Source organism: Anticarsia gemmatalis, chromosome 25 (genome assembly GCF_050436995.1).
Source record: "Anticarsia gemmatalis isolate Benzon Research Colony breed Stoneville strain chromosome 25, ilAntGemm2 primary, whole genome shotgun sequence".
Classification (NCBI taxonomy): domain Eukaryota; kingdom Metazoa; phylum Arthropoda; class Insecta; order Lepidoptera; family Erebidae; genus Anticarsia; species Anticarsia gemmatalis.
Window position 1 is genome coordinate 8618970 of NC_134769.1, and position 21969 is coordinate 8640938.

The 21969-nt window shown below is 35.2% G+C and overlaps 2 protein-coding genes and 1 long non-coding RNA gene across 6 annotated transcripts; 1 reads left to right on the forward strand and 2 right to left on the reverse strand.

Moving 5' to 3' along the window:
• Positions 1-309: 309 nt before the first annotated feature.
• LOC142984028 (facilitated trehalose transporter Tret1-like) lies at positions 310-21955 on the forward strand. The gene is made up of 3 exons (XM_076131333.1): positions 310-491; positions 3665-3800; positions 20620-21955. The coding sequence occupies exons 1-3, from the start codon at positions 459-461 to the stop codon at positions 21924-21926; spliced, it is 1476 nt and encodes a 491-aa protein (XP_075987448.1). The 5' UTR covers positions 310-458; the 3' UTR covers positions 21927-21955.
• Positions 4524-10148, reverse strand: LOC142984029 (uncharacterized). The gene is made up of 3 exons (XR_012960126.1): positions 10008-10148; positions 8070-8174; positions 4524-7563 (listed from the first exon to the last, which is right to left on the reverse strand). It is a non-coding gene; the product is annotated as an uncharacterized LOC142984029 (long non-coding RNA).
• LOC142984025 (uncharacterized) lies at positions 12561-19929 on the reverse strand. 4 transcript variants are annotated; one of them, XM_076131326.1, is made up of 5 exons: positions 19624-19929; positions 18794-18822; positions 18539-18641; positions 15131-18436; positions 12561-14729 (listed from the first exon to the last, which is right to left on the reverse strand). In XM_076131326.1, the coding sequence occupies exon 4, from the start codon at positions 18398-18400 to the stop codon at positions 15428-15430; it is 2973 nt and encodes a 990-aa protein (XP_075987441.1). In that variant the 5' UTR covers positions 18401-18436; positions 18539-18641; positions 18794-18822; positions 19624-19929; the 3' UTR covers positions 12561-14729; positions 15131-15427. The 4 variants fall into 4 exon arrangements, with proteins under 4 accessions (XP_075987441.1, XP_075987440.1, XP_075987442.1 ...); XM_076131325.1 differs by having other exon boundaries at positions 18539-18701; XM_076131327.1 differs by lacking the exon at positions 18794-18822 and having other exon boundaries at positions 18539-18758.
• Positions 21956-21969: the final 14 nt, after the last annotated feature.

Sequence of the window (21969 nt, forward strand, 5' to 3'; positions counted from 1 at the left end):
TAGATCTTTAAAACTACACAACTTCAGTGATTCAAGAGGAATGTTTAGGTATGTGTCAAAGTTGTATGTACCTATATCTTATAGTTTTTTTGTAAAATAACTGTTTGTTATTATTACCGGGCGAAGATTGTTCATGACGTTAGTCTATAACATACATTATATTATTAGTAAAGATAGTCAAGTAAATAAAGCCAGTTTGTATATTAACTAGTAGAACAAAATAAAACAATGACATCATAATAATTATGCACCACTATCAATCGTCCATGTGTAGTCGGCAAACTGGCCTTGAACGACCGAAATCCGACCAAAAATACCGGACGTTTTCTCAGTGTTGTATCAACTTCGGCATTGAAACAACGTGTTTGTACTATAATGAATTAAATACCGTCTTATTTACTATAATAATATAGTTTTATAGTATGTTTTTAAGTGAGTTAACAATGGATTAACGCAAAATGGAAGCCTGGATAACTCCTGTAACGAAACAAGTGAGTTTTTTAAAGCTTATTTAAGTTTTTTTTGAAGTTGTTAAGTTTTGTGTGAATTAGTAACTGTTTAAATTATCCTACTGCATCATAGGAAAATTTGTATTTTATGTTTTGACGGGTAAATCATTGATTCTTATGAAAGGTCGAGTTAGATGTTCACTTGGAAATATTGAAGGCCTGGGTTCAAATAAAAGCTTACTTTTTGCAAAAAAAACCTTATCAGGGTTAGTAATTAAATTAAATTAGTTTTCAATATGAGTAGTCTAGTAGGTAGGTATATGTAAATAAGTTTTGTTAAAGAAATGGAAATATATTTTTATACCGATATCACTGTGCTAACCCGTTTTAAAAAAATAGTCTATGTGTATAGGTGAGTGTACCTAGGTACTGTGTTTAAAACCTATCTGAATTTGTTTTCTAGGCCTAATTAATTGTAATAAAACTGTTAAAACGATTAAATTCTAATCGTTATTTACTACTTATTTACCAAATTGTGTTATTTACCAGTATGTATCGAATGCGATAAACTCCGAAAAAATACTGCCTACTACTAATATTATAAATGCAAATGCTCGTAAGAATCTATGAATGTTTATTACTTTTTCACACCAAAAGGTCTGCAAAATAGACTTCAATGAAAATTTTGCACACATAATAAAATTCAAAACGTTCACACATAGGACTTTTTATCTTAGGGAAATCTTTATGCACAGACAAAGCAGCAGGCAAAAGTAGTAAATACGTACATAACAACACGCATATTGTGCAAGAAGGTAAAGACAGAGAGAGGTGTTTGAAATACAACCACGTCTCGCCATTAAATAATAATTCGAATTTAAATAACTAACTGAAGAAATCTGCCGAATTGAAATGTTTATTGTCTATCAGTCATGGTTCAATTATAGAGTGTTGGTTAGTTTATGCATGTGTCATCTCGAAAACAACTAGACCGATTTAGCTGCAACTTTAAATTAATATAATGCTTATAGGAAGTGACCACATGATTACTGATTAACACACTTAGAATAATAATTACATTATGTTTTAAAATAAGGAAAATCAGTAGTATGTATTATAAATAGCATATTTACTGAGTATTGCGTTAACTGGCTAATAAACGATTAGTGGGTTAAGCAACCTTAGCGCGGACATTATATAGATGGGTGGCAGCATCGTAGCATTTGAGTAGAGTGTCTTCGTGATTCGGAGGGCAAGTTAAGAGTCGGTTACGGTTACTGTCAAGTAAAATAACAGTCGTTAAGCCATGTGAAAGGCCTTCAGGCGGCCTGAACAACTTTGAATCTAAGTTGGCCTCTAACCGTACGACAAATCAATTAATTTTAACACTTGATTTTCCCATTTTTGGGAAAGAGTCACCTTCTGGAATAACAGGCGGGTAAAACCTTGAACTTACCACGATAAATAAGGGTTGTGAATTGTTATACGATGATATAATATTAGGTCAGGGAAAAAGTCTTTTCGCATTATAGTATATAGGTATGAACTTGTAATACAATCTTTTCTCTACACATAAAGCTCGATATTTGGGTACCTCTCGAGCTCACTGAAAAAAACCTAATGAACCGTACTCATTTGTGATTCTTGAAGCCAAAGAGATTTTATTACAAGTTCATACATACTATAATGCGAAAAGACTTTTTCCCCAACCTAATATTTATGAAGCAGGGAAACTTAAAACACGTAAGTACAGACTGAAACCTTCAGGCTATGAAAGTGATGGTATAAAGAATTTAGGTACCTACATATGTGTTATATACGCAATTGGACACTATATATAATGCACAGTGCACTTATTCAATTGAAACTGTCTTTCGTTGCTCAATATTGGCTAGAAGAACAATATTAGTGCCATGTTTTCCCGCAAGAGGTCGCCTTTTCATAAACACTATTTAAAATGATTTCTAAATCAAATTATACATAAGTTATTTTTGGATTTTTTATGTCCTTGTTTATAGTAGTTTATATTCAAAGTGGTTTATTTAATTCCGTGGTATCCATTATACCTACTTATTGTGATAGACTGATTGATATAAAGATTATTTTCAAATGTCAATAGATTTTGATAACGATCGAAAATTCGCTGATAATAATCTAGAAATAAATAAATAATTAGGAGTAGTTATAGCCGAGTGGTATAAGTTGGCACCTCCCGCTCAAATGATCGAAACTTCGAAAACGAGGCAACACACCATGACTTTTCAAAGTTATGTGTGTATTAGAAATAATTATTCTGCCACCGTTTCTGCATAAAACTGTGGGTCACCGATGTTCAATTTTTTTTAATTTTGTATGTCTTCTCTAGTCGCGAAACTTACGAGTACATAGATATGTAAGGTTCTCTACTAATGCCCGGTTTCTGTGTTCATTAAGCGGTAGTTTATCTATTCAATAGTTTGTTTTTAAATGAGTTTAAACACCATTGAATAGATAAACTACCGCTAAATGTACCTTAGAAACCGAGGGTAAGTTGTTGGACTATAGCATAACGCCGTATGTACGAACCCTCGACCACTAGCGTGGGAATTAAATGCTATACTGCTTGGCTATATAATTACATACTAATATATAAATACATTTAGCCCATTAATGTCCCACTGCTGGGCAAGGGAGTCCTAGAATGAGGGAGAGGTTAGACCTTGAGTCCACCACGCTGGCCAAATGCGGATTTGGGACTATTTACATACTACTTATATTTACATAATAAGATAAGATATTCAGTGTTAAAAAGAGCTGCTATTTCCTTATGCAAACAAAATAAATTAATTGCATCTGCAGAGATTTTGGCACATAAAGATTACATATCTTTAGTGTTCTATTATAATACTTGTACGACCCTGCAAATTGTTAAAGTAAATAATTGTTATGCGCAAGTGATAAAATAACAGCATGTTTTCCTCAAAATATAAAAATATGTCTCCGTGGTTTGAGGGTTCGATTCTCGGGTCGGACATAGAGCTATTGAGAATTTCTTAAGAGAATTTTTAAAGTAGTGCACCTTTTGGTAAGATTAATAACATCGGACACGGGAATCGAACCCGAGACGTGATCAGCAGTCATAAACACTACCGCCAAGACTACAAGCAGACCTATGTTCTGAATCAATAAGCTACAGGAGTCCTTTATACTTAATTAAGTTAATGTTTAACTTCCAGTGCCTGGTGACAGCAGGTGTGGCCATGAACGTTGGCCAGTTCGGGCTGGTGATGTCGTTCACCGCTGTTCTTCTGCCGCAGCTGAGGAGACGAGACTCCACCATACCTATTGATGAGACTTCTGGATCTTGGATAGGTAAGGAAAGGGAAAGACAATTGAATGAAAAAAATCCCGGCCATGTGCAAGCCGGACTCGCGCACGAAAGGTCCCGTACCATCATAATCAAAATAATACGGAGAATCTCGTTTTTTGTATTAATAAAATACAAAGAGAAGTCTACGAAATGAAAGATATTTTTAATCTGGAACTGCTTGAGCCCGATTATAGCGTATTTTGCAATAAGATGTATCATATACCAGTGAATTTACACAAAACGTTCATGAATTATGCATTACTATGTTAAAGTATGTTCCCTATCAATCACTGTCACTTTATTGGTGCACAGCGCATGAAAATTTGTGAGTTTATTGCTTGGATAGACTGACATTGCAAATGATGGATTTCGTACGAATTGGCAAGAAAATATTTGTAAATAAATATACTAATTATTATAATTATAAAACTCAAGTCAAGACTCAAGTCCTAACCCCACCCTCATTACAGGAGAGCCTTGCCCATCAGTGGGACATTAATGGGTTAAATTTATGTATTTTATCATATTTCCTATTATTTATACTAATAATAGGAAAAATAACCCCTCTCTTCTCCTTGCCCAAGGACCAAAATGAGTTAACAAAAAGTACGATTTCGGTTGAACTCAGAGATTAAAAAAGTCAATTATTATACACAATCATTTAATAATTACAAAATATATTACATATATCAATCTCCGCCTTTATTCCATAGAGGTAGGCCGAAATAAAGAACGTAATTTGTTACGATCTATACAAACTTCCCTAGCTTCATTCACATCTATACATCTTTTTATACAAAACTTAAATTATGGACAGTCAGCTACAAAAGTCGCCTTACACATTTATATTTTCCAAACTACTGTTATTTATAACCTGAACAAAATCAGATAGAATTTCAATCAACCTTACCTTTCTTGAAGTCGGCTTCCAGTCTCACCGGATGCAGCTGAATACCAATATTTTACATAGAGCGACTGCCTATCAGACTTCCACAACCCAGTTACCTGGGTAATAATACTCCTCGGTAAAATGAAGTGGAATTTGTTGGAATTTAACATTTAAATCCATTTCAAATGATTTTTCGAAGAAATTATAACCAAATTTTAGGATATAAGGCTTTGAAAGATAGAATATGTTCGGCGACTTTTGGAGACTGGCTACATACTGAAAAAATGTAATTGTGCGTATATGGTAGTCTTGATTGAAGTATCGATTCTCATACACAGTTATACAATATATCATAATAATACCTATACTCTAAATGACTTCAAAATAATTGACGACCTCCGTGCCGCAGTGGTTAAGGTCGCCACGTCTCTACTATTGCGGTGAGAGTTCGTGGGTTCGATTCCCACACGGAGCAATCATTTTGCAATCCATAAATAGTTTTTTTCAGATCTGGTTGTACTTTGTGTCTACTAAGATCTATCGATGCGTATAAAGAAATTGATTAGCGCCCCTAGCGTATTTAGCAGGAACTATTTTTGGTAGTAAGAATCTTTACTATTATTGACATGATCGTTGTAACAAAAATTAGTGTTAAAAACATCGAAAATAACATATTGTTATTAATATGAATATAAAAATAAAAAATGTATATTTATGGAGGGCATGCAAAGTCCCCAACCCGCACTTGGCCAGCGTGGTGGACTCAAGGCCTAAACCCTCCCTCATTACGGGAGGAGACCCTTGCCCAGCAGTAATGGGTTAAAGGAGATCATCCAGGCTCCATACATTTTTGGGCCCTTTTAAAAGTGCCGGCCAACAAAAAAAAGTGGCATATATCGATAGAACTAGCCATTTGAAGCAATAGTTAGTATGGCATGAAACCAGTAGGATCGCTTTGAACCGAGTTATACAGGTTTGAAGATTCATAATATTCAAACATTTATTCATTTCTGAAAGTGCTGTGAAACATAAATAATGATTGATTTTGCTAGAATTAACTATCTAAAGCAATTTTGATTGTGAAGCGACTACTCTGAAGTTGATTTAAGGTCGTAAGCACACGTATCAACTCAGAAACAGGTCGTCACCGTATCAACTCGAGCTCATCAGTATTATTTGTATGTAATTCCCTACTGTAACACACTTATCGAAATCGTTATGTGATCGCCCCGGCTCACGACGATAGGAGTGGTGCGTATGCGCATTATGCATACACAAGCACCCAGGGTGGAGTACGGGGCTATGCGCAAATTCCGATAGAAGGGCGGGCATACCCTCTAAACCGCAACATGTGTCCTCATAACAGGGTCCCTCATCACAAATCTTGCCCGAAGCACAAAATATTGTTCCACATGCCGATGAGTCGGACATAACAACCCAACGGCAACACTCTAGATGACCTCTTACCTAGACGATGGTTTGTTAGTTGCACACAACCGAGGGTGTGGCCCCTTAGGTGCGAGTTGGATTCCCCCGGCGCCCCAATGCGTCGCCACTGGACTGGTCACTGGCGACTAGCGCAAGGTCAGCGCATCCCCCCTTAGCGACCCAAAATGGATGATCTCCTTTATTTATATTTGACAAGCACGGTGGACTTAAGGTCTAAATCAACTCGCTTTGAAAGAGACCCAAGTCCTACAGTTTTACAATAATTAGCAAGCACCAGTGAATGGATTTTGATAAAATTAGGCAAATATTTGTTAACAAATAAGAATAAATTCGGATTATTCTAGAGAGATTGCCTTACAATTCGAGCTAAATTTAAAAATGACTAGTGTCTGATTCTATATAGACATAAACATGGACACATTTTTTTATACCTACATACATACATACATACATACATACATACATACATACATACATACATACATACATACATACATACATACATACATACATACATACATACATACATACATACATACATACATAAAACAACCCTAGTTTGCACAGAGGTAAGTATATATTAAAATAGACAGTTACTTAACCCCAACACTTGGAAATTTAGAACATTTTGTTATGAAATGTATTACATTACTTCATATTTAGAAACTACGCAAAACTGTAATTCATTTCTTTCCATTAATAGCCTGTTTTATTTGCAAATAAGTCCACGATATATTAGTAGTCACAATCCTTTCGCACGGGCTCTCTAACCCACGCGCAAATACAATATAATCATGACCATCAAACTCCTGAACAACAATACAATCATCAAAGTCTTCCGTAATCCTCTCATACAGATTAAATCCAGCAATACGATCTATATTCTGTGGTTCGTATTCGTTTAGCGTCAGTAAAACAGTTTTGTACTGAAAATACAGCTCTTGTAATGTAATACATTGATTTTTCTTCACAATTTCGTTCATCAGAAAACTTGTTATCACCATGTAAGAAAGTTTCCATAGACCATTGATAATATCGTTCACTTTGTCCTTTGTGCCGCTAGGAGGTTTTGTTTTTTGTTTGTAACAATCGAAGCACTTTCTGTGTGAGTATACTTCGTTTAGCTTCAAGTTATTTGCTATGTGTGTGTCTTTCAGACGTGAAGATAGGTTTTGAAGGATTAGTACATTTGTTTGTGACATATGAGTGCAGTATTCGATTCTGTCACCAGTTATAAGGTAGACCTGATGGCAGAAGATACATAGTCTGTTCTTCTTGATAGGGCGGCGTGGGTCGTAAACGTTTCTAAAGATTGTACCGCAAGGATCTTTTCGTTTGTTTATATTTGTTGTCACGATTGTTGTTGTTTTTTTCTTCGCCTCTTTTTTGTTTTCTTGGTGTATTGTCTTCAGAAATAGCAGGGCGACCTGTAATGAGATAAATGCAATTTTAAAATTAATTTGCCAGCAGGATGGGTCACAAGATATGGGTCGTAAGTCTCAAATGCGCCAGATTGCCGAAATGCAGTTTAGGGACTTTACTGCACATTACATTTCATGAAAATATAAGAAATTTTAAAGAGTTTTTAGAGACTATTGGCCAGTAGATTAGCAATATCTATATTATATTTGGCAGCAAGTCATATCCCGATCTACTGGAGAGGTCCAGTACTCCAGTAGGAGAGGTCTACTTTTAATTTAACGTTAAAGAAAGTACTTATTATTGTCTCTTATGATATTAGTCGTTAAGCCATATCATTTTCATTGGTTTGAACAACTGGGACACTCATTGATTAATAGTTATACTTTGCCAGACCCAGGAATCGAACCCGCGACATCATGATCAGGAGTCGAATACACTACCGACCGCGCCACAGAGGCAGTCTCCCTACACTAGGGAGTCAAATATATAAAGTAACATGTTTATAACTTACGTTATCTGATAGTTGATTGTTCTGGGTTTGAGCCAAGTATTCAGCCAACTCGACTTTGTTGAGAGCTAGGAGGTCCATCTTCGTAGCACTTTGAAGGTTATACGCCTGAAAAAGGATAAAAAAACCTTCTTTAGATATAAAACAAATCTTAAATGTATCTGTTAAAAGTGAGATGATAACGAAACTCGTTATTTTTTAAAGTACCTGACTAAAAAAGACTGTATTCGGGAGACATTTATAATCATAAAAACGTAACATATAAAGTAGAACGTAACATATAAGGTAGATATTTTCAGGCACATAAATACACGTTTTGAGTCTATATTTCATATACCTAAAGCTGTAAAGTGTCCTGAGCTAAAAAAAGAATCTGCTCAACTGATTTTCATGATTTTTCTCGCTGAGATAGTTAAGAAACCCGGAGTAAACATAGCTATTTCAAAGCTTGTACTTAGCTTATTTTTAATTTTTCCCAAATGGTATTCGGACCATGCCATTTCCGCTTGTAGTCATTTAATAATTCGTAAATAATATTATTTGTCAAATATATTTCCCACATATTCTTAGTAAAATAACATTATCAATAGATTACGTATCATTTCATTAAAATAACAAATACCGAGAATTGGGGAATATATTTTTTCCTGTAAACGAGATTTCCTCATTCGAATCTCAGAAGTGACGATAGAATTATGATTGAAGCTAATAAACCAAATCAATAACTTATTAAGGTCAAATTATATAATCGATACTTTTAATTAATTTACCATCTTGATAAGTATTGGGTCATTTAAATTACGAGAGATTACCCGTTGTCCTGTGTGATAAGATGTATGAATGCGAATGAAGGAACGGAAGGTTGTAAGGATCGAAATAAGTGGTGTTCTCTGGTCTCCGCCTACCGCTAGGGGAAGAAGGCATGATTTTATGTATGTATGTATGTATGATCACCCGTAATAAACACTAATATTTTTATGTATAAGGGTCTGTCTGTTTCCTTACGATTGCGCATTGATTTAACAGCCGTCTTTGATACAGTCATGGTAATCGTGAAAAAACCGGGACTTCCCCTATATTTGAAATTCATACATTATTCTTTCAACACGCATACAAACAGGAGCACAAAGATTTTTCCATACATGATATTGTACGTACGAAAACAAAGCATGTATTATTTTTACAAACTTCCATGTATTTTTAGATAAAAAACAACAGATTTCTAATTAAATCGTGATTTTTTCCTGACTTACGAATACAACAACTGACGAATAAAATCAGCAAATCATGAAAAAAATATATCAATCAAAAACTCCCTTTATCTCGAGTTTTACCGAGTAGGTAAAACAAGATGTTAACATATTTTTTCACAATAATAGGACATAAACAGCTATATTCAAATACCAATTTAATTTAAACAGGCACTAACTTTAATATAATTAAATATTACAATTAAATTATATTCGGTCAACATACTAATTGCCAAAACTGTTAATCACCTTACAAAAGCAAGAGAAAGCCTTGAACTCTGACAGAAAACCTTTTTGTAAACAAAAATTTTCCCGGACGATCTTCATAAAGTACTTCTATACAACAATCTCTACTTAGTTCGTAATAAAATGACCGTGGGTGACTTGTTCAAAAATATTGTTAGTCCTATGTTAATCATAATTTCAAGGAACTGCATAGCTTAGTTTCTCTACCACTAAAATATACATATAAATGAATACGTACACGCGTAAACTCACGCCTTTTTCCAGACGGGGTAGGTAGAGACTAAAGAACACCAGTCACTACGATCTCTACAAACTACTACTCTACATCTTATAACAAAGATGAATCTAAGCGAAATATAATCTGTTATTCCAAGCCGAGCTATGGGAGAGGCCTTAGCCCAGCAGTGGGACAATCCAAGCTTATAATATTCCAAACATATGGTACCTGTTTTTATTCAACGACGAACGCGCAAACAACCGACTCTACAGGTGCCGTACACAATCATAGAAACCTACACGAATGTCTATTAATAATTCCAAGCATCACTTAACATTTCACGTTATAATTTTGTTTATACAACGTTTCCTTATCACAAAAACAAATCAATAAAACAGTGTTACCACACTAAGATTGAGTGACTATTAAAAAATACATCTGTCAAATTAGTTTCCCGCTAAAACTCGCGTCACTACAACGCCATCTTGTGTTAGTGTGTGTGAAATATAAACCAGTGTGTGTGGGAATACGTTTCGCTTGTTTCTGATTGGTCGGATATGTTGATACACAGGTGTGGTACTAAGTACTGTGTCATGTCGAGAGTGCACCAATGAAGTACTTGCACCCCAGCGCCCAGGACAGAACATTATTTTGTATTGATTGATTGTCCATCCTTGTCCCACATGCAGTGACCTCTGACCTCAATAAGGATGTGCAACGGGCGGGGCTGTTATTGATTTTATCTTTCTAGATTCTAGTTAGATTTATCTGGACTGTCTGATATAGTATGTCTGGATTGCGCGTAGGTTTTAAAGCTAGAGTTTTATATGGGACCAATTGTATGTTACGCAATTGGTTTGTCTCGTGTTTTGTACGCTATGCACTTTGTTTGTTTGTTTGTTTGTATGTTTGTAAATTTTGACACGAGATTTCTTTTTATTCTGAATGTAGAATAGATTCTTTATTCTTTGTGTAATTTGTCTCTTTAAGGGAGATAATATAGTAGAATTCAGATGGTTTTTTGTCTTTATTGAAGTTTTGTTAGATGTAGTGATTACAACTAAGCTTTTATGAAGCGTCTAAGCTAAAATGATCTCTTCTAAAACCATTGTATTAAGATCTCTGCTTTTACAATTCAGTAGTCTCTACGCGTTAATGGGGAAAGAAAATGCATTTAGCTCTTTGCGAAAAGCTCTACCCCCTTTCCGACTGCTAATGATGAGGACCTGGACTCATTTCCGGGTCAGGCAAAGTCCTATTAGTCTCTATCAATTTATTTTATATAGAATATTTCTCAATAGTAGTCCGGAGTTTGCTAAAGTGCTAGTTAAATGGCAATAAGCTCACCCCCTATTACATGGGACTTGATTAATAGCGAAACGTGGGTCTATTTCTAACACCTCTGCCTAAACCCTCGACTATAAGAGGCGTGATATTATGTATGTCTGTATGTATGACTTAGCAATTAAGCACTGAAGTCTACAAGTGGGTGGTGATTACGTCATATCTTTAAATAAACTGAAAAGGTTTGACGTTACGTAACTTTTCTGCGAATTGTGTCCACGTAATGTTTCGGTTAGGTAAATATATTTTTATACAAAAAGCTGATTTCAAAGCAAAATAACACTTTACATGACAAAACAAACTCGATGTAGTCGTCGATGGATACAAAGTTAAGCATTTTTAAGGATATTTAAAAAGGTGCTCGTTTAAACTGGATGTACCTATGTGGAAAGCTATATTTTACAAGTGAAAAAAAAACATTTAAATCAGTCCATCCAATAAAATGTCATGAGGAATCAAACATAAAGGAAATTAAAGACGAATTGATAACCTCCAACCTTTTTTGGTCGATTAAGAAGGGATAATAAACGTATGTAACATTTTACATATTCTAGTAGATGCCCAATATAAATTAATGATTGAGTGATTCGTTGGGCATCATCATTATTGCCTCAATTATCTTCAGATTAAAGCACAGCAAAACTGAAAACCTAGTTGGTAGGATTGACAAAGACCAATGCCAATTTTTTTATTTTTAGTATTTGTTGTTGTAGCGGCAACGGAAATACATCATTTGTGAATTGAATGAATGAATTGAAGCTCCCTAGCTATCACGGTTTATGAGATGCAGCCTGGAGACAGACAGACAGACAGCGGGGGCTTAGTAATAGGGTCCCGTGATACCTTTATAGTAAGGAACCCTAAAAAGTAGTTACCTACTAGGCTAGTAGTATATAAGTGTTTTACGGATTACGACCAAAGAGATCATCGCGTCAAATTTCTTGCAGTTTGATGTGAAAAGTAAGAAATTAAGGGATAATTTCATTTAATTCGACCATTTACTTGAAGGTAAATATTACTGATATTGAGCGAATTTATAATTCGTACTAAAGTTTAATGTTTATGGATAACTGTGCTTGATACCAAATTCAGTAGTACCGTGTGTGTAACAGCCAGTATGTAGGTCATGAGGGAACCACGACAGATTATATAGGCGTATAGCTTATACATATATGTATTGAATTGTGATCAAATATGGGAAAAAAGTAAAACCAGCCAACCCGTCTATAGCATAATTGCGACAAGGGTGCTTTACCCACAAATCGTTTACCGACTGGTGAGCGCAACTGGCTAAGGGAGTATTGAATTTTGCGAGATGTGTAATAAAGAGAATGGTGTTATTCAACATGTAATATGAAACAAAATAGTATGCATAAGAAAAGGGGCGAAGACGTGGAAAGAAAATTTAGAATTTGGCACTAAAGAAAAGATTTTTAGACCATTCAAACATTTATTTATTCTTGCATAAATTTTAGAATTAAAACATTGATTTCTTAATTTTAAACATTCATGAATAATTGTCTAATTAAATTAACACTAATATTTTTAATTAAATACAATTTTAAATTTTGGCACATTTACTATTATCGCACTTTATTAATACAGTCACGAGCAAAAATATGTATCAAATCACAAAATATTTTATACCAACAGTTATTTCGTCGTCTTTCACACACGTTACTTTAATTATTAATGTAATTCCATATTTGTGCTCATGAACTTTAACAAACAAACTTAGGTATGAAAAATAGCACAATGGTTTGCCTTAAAATAATTATTTATTGGCCTGAAAAGCGGATATTCGCGCGAGAGGATAAGCGCACAGCAGACATTTTGAAAAAAAAGCCGGTCTATATCAAGAAGTGTAGTAAATCTATTTGGCACTGAGTTTCTTTTGTGATTGATAAAAATGTTAGTTTATTGTGAAATGCTTGTTTCATGTGAAATGGCTGAACCGATTTAAAGTTTACAGAGGCGGTAGCAACTGGCATAAGCTTGCATGTTGTATATGCCAAGTTTAAAAACAATCTAGGTGATAGTAATAATATGTTTTTTTTTTTAATAACCCATATCTGTCCCACTGCAGGGCAAGGGTCTCCTCCCAAACGAGGGGGAGGGGTTAGGCCTTGAGTCCACCACACTAATAATATGTACATATGTATAATATAAATAAATGATATTCAATAAATGTCAACTGAATTTTGATTTGATTTTGACGCTTACCGCTATGCGCGAATATCCGTATTATTTTCATTCCAGAACCTATAATTTAACAATAATTTGAATTCTAAACTTATTACCCCACTTCCCCACTGCTGGGCAAGTTACCAAAGGGAGGGTTAGACTTTGAGTTTGACTTAAATGCGAGTTGGGGAATCATATAACAATAATTATTAATAAAAATATAATATAATAATAAATTTCGCAATTCGCTTATATGAAATACTTACTGCTTATTCGCATAACACATAGAGACGTATAATAACTATATGACTAGAAATCGTAACAATAGATAAACTAAATCTCTTAAAAATAATACTTTTTAATACCTTAAAATATTGTAACCATAAAAACGATAAACAATATGAAAAATAATTCCATCTGACATAACATTATAAATTTATTTTAAACTGTTAAAACAATCGTGAAATCATTTTACATAAAAACTAGCAGAACATTTTTTTATATTTTTCTAATAGACAGAAATAACTTGTTTCAGTAAATACAACTACTTATAGGTACATAAAATCAAACCTTTTTCTCAAAAGTCAACTATCAAACAGCGCCAATTCTGCTTATATTACTATCCCATCCTTATTTCATTTCATTCATCATACTCTTGCATCATTCACTCATTGTGTCGTAGCCGACCTCGACCGCGCCTTTCTTGACAATTACCAATCTGATCTTTTCATCCTCATCTTAATAGATTATGCTTAAAATGTACTTAACAATGGAATATAACCCTAATTTTAATATTCTAATAAACATGTTTCAGAAAATGTTGATCAAATTTTGATTTGACTTTAATTTTATGATGAAAATGTTTTTGATTTGCTTTGACACGCTAATCTACTTTAAAATTCTAATACTATATTCTAATGCTACAGTACACATTAAAACATTAATTTTATTTGGACATCAAATTGTTTGATAAATAGACACTTAGAATATTTCAAAAATTTCTAATTTCAATAATCATTAAACGAAATCTGAAAGTTTTTCAAAAAATCATCTACGGTATCATTGATATTTTATTTTGATCCTATTTGCAATTGTCTTCAGCATAATAAGAGTTCGAAAGAAAGAAAATTATTTAAGGAAAATCATATTAGGAGATTGGATACAGAGTTACATTTAGTTAGACCTGTCATTTCATAAAACAATTTAAATACTGTGCAAATTAAATCTTAAATTTAGGAAGTAAGCCTTACGCATTAATCAGATCCCTAGTCCAACTACCAGCTATATTTTAAATGTCTTAATTCCACGTACCATTTCATAGGAATATGTGTTGAACGGCGAAGAAATAAGGATTACTTTCCTTTAGCTGGGCCACTGCTGTATTGTGATGCTCGTGGGTGCGTAGAGAATATGTTATGCGCCCTGTATAACATAAACATCCCTTAGAAACTATCCATAATTATTTCAAACACGATAGTCTGTCTGTTTAGCTAGTATTGATTCAATAGAACATAGGGATAGATTTAGTCCTGAAGCAAACATGGGCTAGGTTTTAGTAAGAAGAAGAATAGCTGTAAGTCTAACATCTGACCTGGATGAATGAGTAATTGATATTAATTGTAACCACTATTGTTGTTGACGAAAAATCTATAGACCTAGAGAGATATTAGAAAATCAGTTCACTCTGTCAAGTTAAAGTTATTTTCGGACAATGACAATTAACTTTACTAAAATTAAGTATTCAAAAATATTTTAACACTGAGAAAAATTACAAATAAAAACCCTTCGCAATTTGATAAAATAATAGCAGAAAGGTTACTGACCTTTTGGAAAATGTCGCGGCACCTTTGACGTGTGACAACTAGCGCTGATCTCACAGTCCGGATAGCAGCCTATCTGAGCTGCCACTGATGATTTGTCCTCACCACATCTCTAAAATATAGCTGGTTACATTGGACATGAAGAATCTGGACAAGATTAATAATTTAGAAATCCGAATAAAGATGTCCGAAAATATGTATAGATTTTATAAACAAGCTCTTATATCCTGTAGGGAAGTAAAATGTCTGTTTGATCTAAAGCATTAGTTTGAGTAATGCTTTAGACGAATGTTTTGTTGTTTAATTTCTTAATTCACGTACCACCGGAGGCGGAAGTGGCGGTGGAGTCGCCTGCAGACCGCCAGGACCTGAGAATCTGACATAAGTGCAGCCAAGTCCATAATATAACCGATAGTCATTCTCCATCAAGATATTGACCTTATCTGTAGGTACATGTATTCGGACCAGCAAGCCACTTTTAATTTTGAATGTCCCAGTCAGCCAGTGCTCCAAGTCTTCAATGTTTCGGTTTTGCTGGCACAAGCGCATATACATTGTACTCTTCGTAAGGCCTGTATCGGGAACGTGACAATAACATTTGTAAATTCTACGATTACGTCCCGTCTTCCTCGACATTTGGATATAGGTCTGATCCCGCGGGGATGGTATTGTTGATACGGCGTAATTCAGCCATTGCAACGTGAGTCGATTGGCACACCACATTTCAAGTGTTCCATCAACGTATCGGGGGAATCTTGAGAATCTGGGAGGAGGTGAAACACCAGCTGGAGCGGCTTCATAGGCTTGCAGCATGGCATCCAGCCTTACATTAATTTGTCGTACCATTTCGACTGCCTCTCGTATAGTGAGAAGGTACGAGGGTGACAAATTGATGACGACGCCCAGGTCGTGAGTCTCACCCACACCGTGGACATCATTAGGATCGACCACATCCTCAATTGATTGCACAGGCTCCCTGATCTTGTCTAACTCGCTTTGGCAAGGTTCCCCAGTGGCAATTTCTAACTCAGTAGGGAATTCTGTTGTTAAAATGTCTATCGCTTTCGGCGAAAGTGTAGGTAACTCAATGCCGAGCATCTGAGCGGCAACAGATTTTTTGATCAATATCTCGAATTCGTCGGGTGGTTCGTCCAACTCGTCCAATGATTCTCCGCCACCTGTTGTTCTAATCTGTACTTGGTTATCGACTGTATCGCTGTTAACATTTTCATCACCAGATTCAGGGGCAGATTCTTGATCGGTATCACTCATATTTTCATCATCAACTTGTTCCTGAACGTCTTTTGCTCTTTTTTCATTTTTTTCATCAGTTTTAGGTGGTCTTTCACCATTCAGCTGTGTTTGTTTATTCTCATTTTTCTGATCAGCGTCGGTCATATTTTCATCATTAGGCTGCACTTGATCATGTTCCGGTTCACCAACGTCTTTGTTTTTCTCACCAAGTTCAGGTGTATCTTCATTATTACGCTGTGCTTGATCATTATTTTTTTCCTCATCAATATCAGACATATTTTCATCATCAAGCTGTGCTGAATCAACTTCTGGTTTACCATTGTTTTCTTTTTTCTTATCAGTGTCAGTAATATTTTGATCATTATTTTTCTCTTGATCAATATCAGTCATATTTTCATCTTTAGGCTGTGCTTGATCAACTTCTGGTTGACCATTGTTTTCTTTTGTCTGTTCAGTGTCAGTAATATTTTGATCGTTAACTTGACTATCACTTTTCTCTTGAGAATCATCAGTCATATTTTCATTATCAATCTGTGCTTGTTCACCTTGTGGTTGACTATTATTTTCTTTTTTCTGATCAGTGTCAGTAATATTTTGATCACTAACTTGATCATTATTTTTTTCCTGATCAACTTCACTCATATTTTCATCATCAAGCTGTGCTTGTTCACTTTCTGGTTCAGTATTGTTTTCTTTTGTCTGATCATTGTCAGTTATATTTTGATCGTTAACTTGATCATTAGTTTTATTCTCAGAATCATCAGTCATAATTTCATCATCAATCTGTGATTGTTCACTTTTTGATTCAGTATTATTTTCTTTATTTTGATCAGTGTCAGTAACATTTTGATCATTATTTTTCTCCTCACTAACATCAGTGATATTTTTATCACTAGGCTGTGCCTGATTACCTTCTGGTTTACTACTGTTGTCTTTTTTCTGATCAGTGTCAGTAATATCTTGATCATTAACTTGATCATTATTTTTCTCCTGACTTACATCAGCCATATTTTCATCAATAGACTTTGCCGGTTTATCTTCTGGTTTGCCATTGTTCTCTTTTTTCTGATCAGTGTTAGTAATATCTTGATCATTAACTTGATCATTATTTTTCTCCTGACTTACATCAGCCATATTTTCATCGATAGACTTTGCCTGTTCATCTTCTGGTTTGCCATTGTTTTCTTTTTTCTGATCAGTGTCAGTAATATTTTGGTCATTAACTTGTGCTTGATCATTACTTTTTTCCTGATCAATATCAGTCATATCTTCGTCATTAAGCTGTGTTTGGTTACCTGCTGGTTCACCATTGTCTTCCTTTTTCAGATCAATGACAGTTATATTTCCATTATTAGGCTGTTCTTGATCATTATTTGAGCAATCGACCTTTTCCTGGTCAGTATTAATGGTATTTTGATCACATTGTTTGTTTTCCTGATCAGATGCAGACATATTTTCCTTTTTCATCAGCTCAGCTTGTGCTTGATCCTTTTCTTCTTCATCATCTTGTGATTTTGTCTCATCATTGTCACTTAAAATTTGAAAATAAAGCTCTGATTGATCAATTTTTGTTTCAAACTCTGAATCTTCGTCCTCATCAGAGTCTGACATATCTTCATCAGACTGTGATTGATCACTGTCTGAATCATTCTCTTTTTTATTTTCTTGATAAATATCCACTGTATTTTCATCATGAAGCGGCACTTCGCCGTTTGGTTCTGCCTCTACCTCTTCGTCTGGCTCTTCAGCCATCTCATAATCATCGATTTCAATCACGGGGATCTCATTTTGGAATGTTCTAAGCTCATCGAGACACGCATTATGGAAACCATATTGGTCTCGATTCATAAAAGTGAGAATAATGTCGCCATATCGTAAATTATGGTCATATCTCAGGTCGATCGCCCTGCGGCACTGTCTCAGTGTTCTTCTATCGAAATGATGGAGTCGTTGGGACGCTTTATACTTTTTTGTTTTAAACTGGGTGCCGCCTTTCTTACACACGAGGCACGCCTTCATGGTGACGTGTGCAGTGCAAATGTTTTTTTAAACCACCTGAAAGGAAAGCTCAGTTAAAGAGAATATTACTCTTGAACTTTTACGTAATGTTCTTCATGATTCTATAGAAATTAATTGAGCTAAAAAATTTTTAACTACCTGGCAATTAAAAAGCAGCAAAGAGTTCCTTGCCAGCTCTTCACACTGGCTCTACTTTCTTTACTTACTGTATCTTTGACTGCGAGGAGTATCTGAATTTGACCTAATGATTTAATTTTGAATGTAAGAATTTAACCATTCTTATCCTCTAAAATATTCAAAACTGCAAGAATGGTGAAGTACCATGATATGCTTTAATGTTTTTCAATATTCCTGAACTCTGAAAAATGAAATAAATAACTAACTATTACTTACCACCTACTTATATTTCACGCTATAATTACCTGAAACAAAGAAATTAAATTGAAGAAATGCACATAATAACACCTTTTCCGAAAATCATATTCCAGCATCCAAAAAGAATCAGATATTCTCTTCAAATATTCTCAACCTATATTAACATAATTATTCAATGAATGTTTGAATACAAGTCTTCAAAGGACTTATGCATCTGACAGACTTCGAACTGACTGGAACTGGGAGCTCTATCTGAGCACTGATATCATTTCCAAATATTTAACTCATTAAACCCAGTCAATCGGCCTAGCCTTTCTTCCAACTATGTTGGAGTCGGCTTCCAGTCTCACCGGCTGCTGAATACCAGTATTTTACATGAAGCGACTGCCTATCGACCCCGCACAAATCAGTTACCTGTAGTTAAAACCAGTAGTGGGTTATTTAACCATTTCACTAAACGTTAAATAATCTAGAAAACTCGGCAGGTTTCGATTAGCACAGACTCATATCCCAGTCGTCCTCTCCAACAAGTATCATCTTAGTTTAAATTTTACTTATATCACTTCACGTTAAATTAAATATCGTCGAAAATAGGGGATATACTATTTATATAAAAATAAAAAAGGAAATCTTTTTCAAAGTATTTTCATTTCACTCACAGATAATTTAAAATTCAACACTTTTTATTTAAGACACCAAGATAGATTTAGTAAATAAATGTTACCTAATTTTAACTCAAGTCTATTAAGTTCAAATAAGCTCAGAAGGTAACTACCTACACAGGTACACTTCCGGGAAGGGAGAACTACCCTGTTACATAAAAAGGAAGTAAAAAAAATCTTACTCACCCTTCGCAAATAATACACGAACGAACGAATGAACGAATGATTTTAAAAGAGAAGAATTTCAGACAACATAGCTACACACTTTTAATTCAAAATGATACTGAATAAATACTGTTTTTTGGAGACAAGAGCAGTACGTATTTTCCCTACTCGGGGCGTCTGCCGAATGCAGCCGGATGCATGAGAAGACGCATGAAATATTGATAGTCCTGCCAACATAACACGACTCTGGGCGTTTACCTATACGTTTACCAACATTCCCGTTTTGAATTATGACCGTATCGTTCTGAAACACAGTAACATACCTACTGTTTATTGGCTGAAGGCTCAAAGTATGTGGTGTGGAGGTTTGTTATCACGTCGGGGTGGTGGCGTTAAATAATGTACTTCATTATACATGATATATATATTTACTGGTACCAGACTATTACAATAAACTACTACATATTAATAACTAAATATATGTCCTAACTAAATGAGTGCGCGGAGACGACTGCCGCGTCGGACTATCGCAGGCGTGCGCCTGACTACACAATGCAGCGTCAGCAGTGTCGCTACAGTGGTATGGCGCATTTGGGATAACGGCAACATATTGTCGGCATCTAAGCCATAGGTTGGAGAGTATTTTTACTTTTCTTCTTAAAATATTCATACAATGCATCATTATTATCAATGACTAAAATGATTCTTGTTAGGAAGAAAAGGAAGTTGTTGACGCCTCATGAACTGTACTTACTTGCCCTGGTCTGCTTGATATTTTTGGGTAAGGGTGCATTATTGTGTTGAATTAAATATGCAATGCGGATATGAAAGTTAAAGGCACTTAATTAGAAGCTACTGCCCTTCCTTATTTTCCTTCTCTGTGAACTATTTATCCTCCTGCAAAATGTAACCTAAGAGTAAACTAGATAGCAGACCAACGTATATTGTGTGAATTGCTGTTCCATTTAACTTATGGTGCTACATGTAATTCTATTAATGTATTTTTATTGTTCACAGCCGCAGTGCCCGGTTTTGCGCTGGTGCTAGGCAACTTCATAGTCCCATCCATCATGGGTAAATACGGGAGGAAGATAGCCAACATAATCAGCGTAGTCATCGTAGTTATCGGCTGGCTTTCCATCATCGCATCTGAAAATGTCCCGGCTCTCCTCATCGCTCGGCTACTGCAAGGTCTATCAATGGGAATGAGCACTTCTTTAGGACCCATTTTGATAGGAGAATACACTAGTCCAAAGCATCGAGGACCATTTCTTTCAACCATGGGTCTTTCAATGTCTGTAATGACTCTTATAGTCCACACTTTAGGCTTGTACCTATCATGGGAAACAACTGCAATTGTATGCGCTGTTATCTCCTTCATAGACCTTATTATAGTGTTCTTTTCTCCCGAGTCACCGAGCTGGCTAGCAGACCAGGGAAGGTACGAAGAGTGCGAGAAAGTCTTCCACTGGCTTAGAGGTGACTTCGAAGAAGAAAACGAACTCAAAAGGATGATTGAAACTAGTCAACTGGCGCGTGAATCTAAAACCGAAGCGAATATTGCCGAGACTTCGTTCGGAAACAGACTGAAAAGGGATTTCGTATATTTTAACCAAACTATTAGAAAGAAGGAGTTTTATAAGCCGATTTTTATTGTTATTCACATGTATATGATAGCTCATTGGGGTGGGATCAATCTTTTATCAGCATATACTCTAGATACGTTCCATTACGTGTTAGGAGATACCAAATACAACACACTAATGGTTATTACATTAGACATACAGCGGATTATATCCAACACAGCAGCTATATTCATCATGAGACGAGTGAAAAGACGTAAAATGTTGTTCGTCACGGTCATCGTCAACATTTTAGCTTTAGCTGGTACAGGAGTCTATTCATACGCGAAGATGCATGGTCTTTTGGCGTACGATAGTATAATTTTCGGAGCAATTCTCATACATATCCATACCTGTTCTGTAGTGACTGGTTCTCTTCCATTACCAATGGTTATTTCTGGAGAAATCTTCCCTATGAAATACAGAAGTCTAGCTGGAGGTATCAGTGCCTTATTTTACTCTTTAAATTTCTTCTTAACAGTTAAGACTGTGCTGTTTTTATTCCGAACTGTGCAGTTCTATGGAGCTTATTTCATCTACGCGGCCGTATTGACTTATTGCTTGATTATTGCGTGGAAATTCTTACCAGAGACCAAAGACAGGACCTTGCAGGACATAGAAGAAGAATTTAAAGGGAATAGGTCGCCTGAAGATCTGAAATCTGCTCAATCGTTGAAATCTCTTAACGGAACCTCAGCTTAGACTGTAATTAATAAAAGACTTTATTTTTAGTGATGTCGTTTTA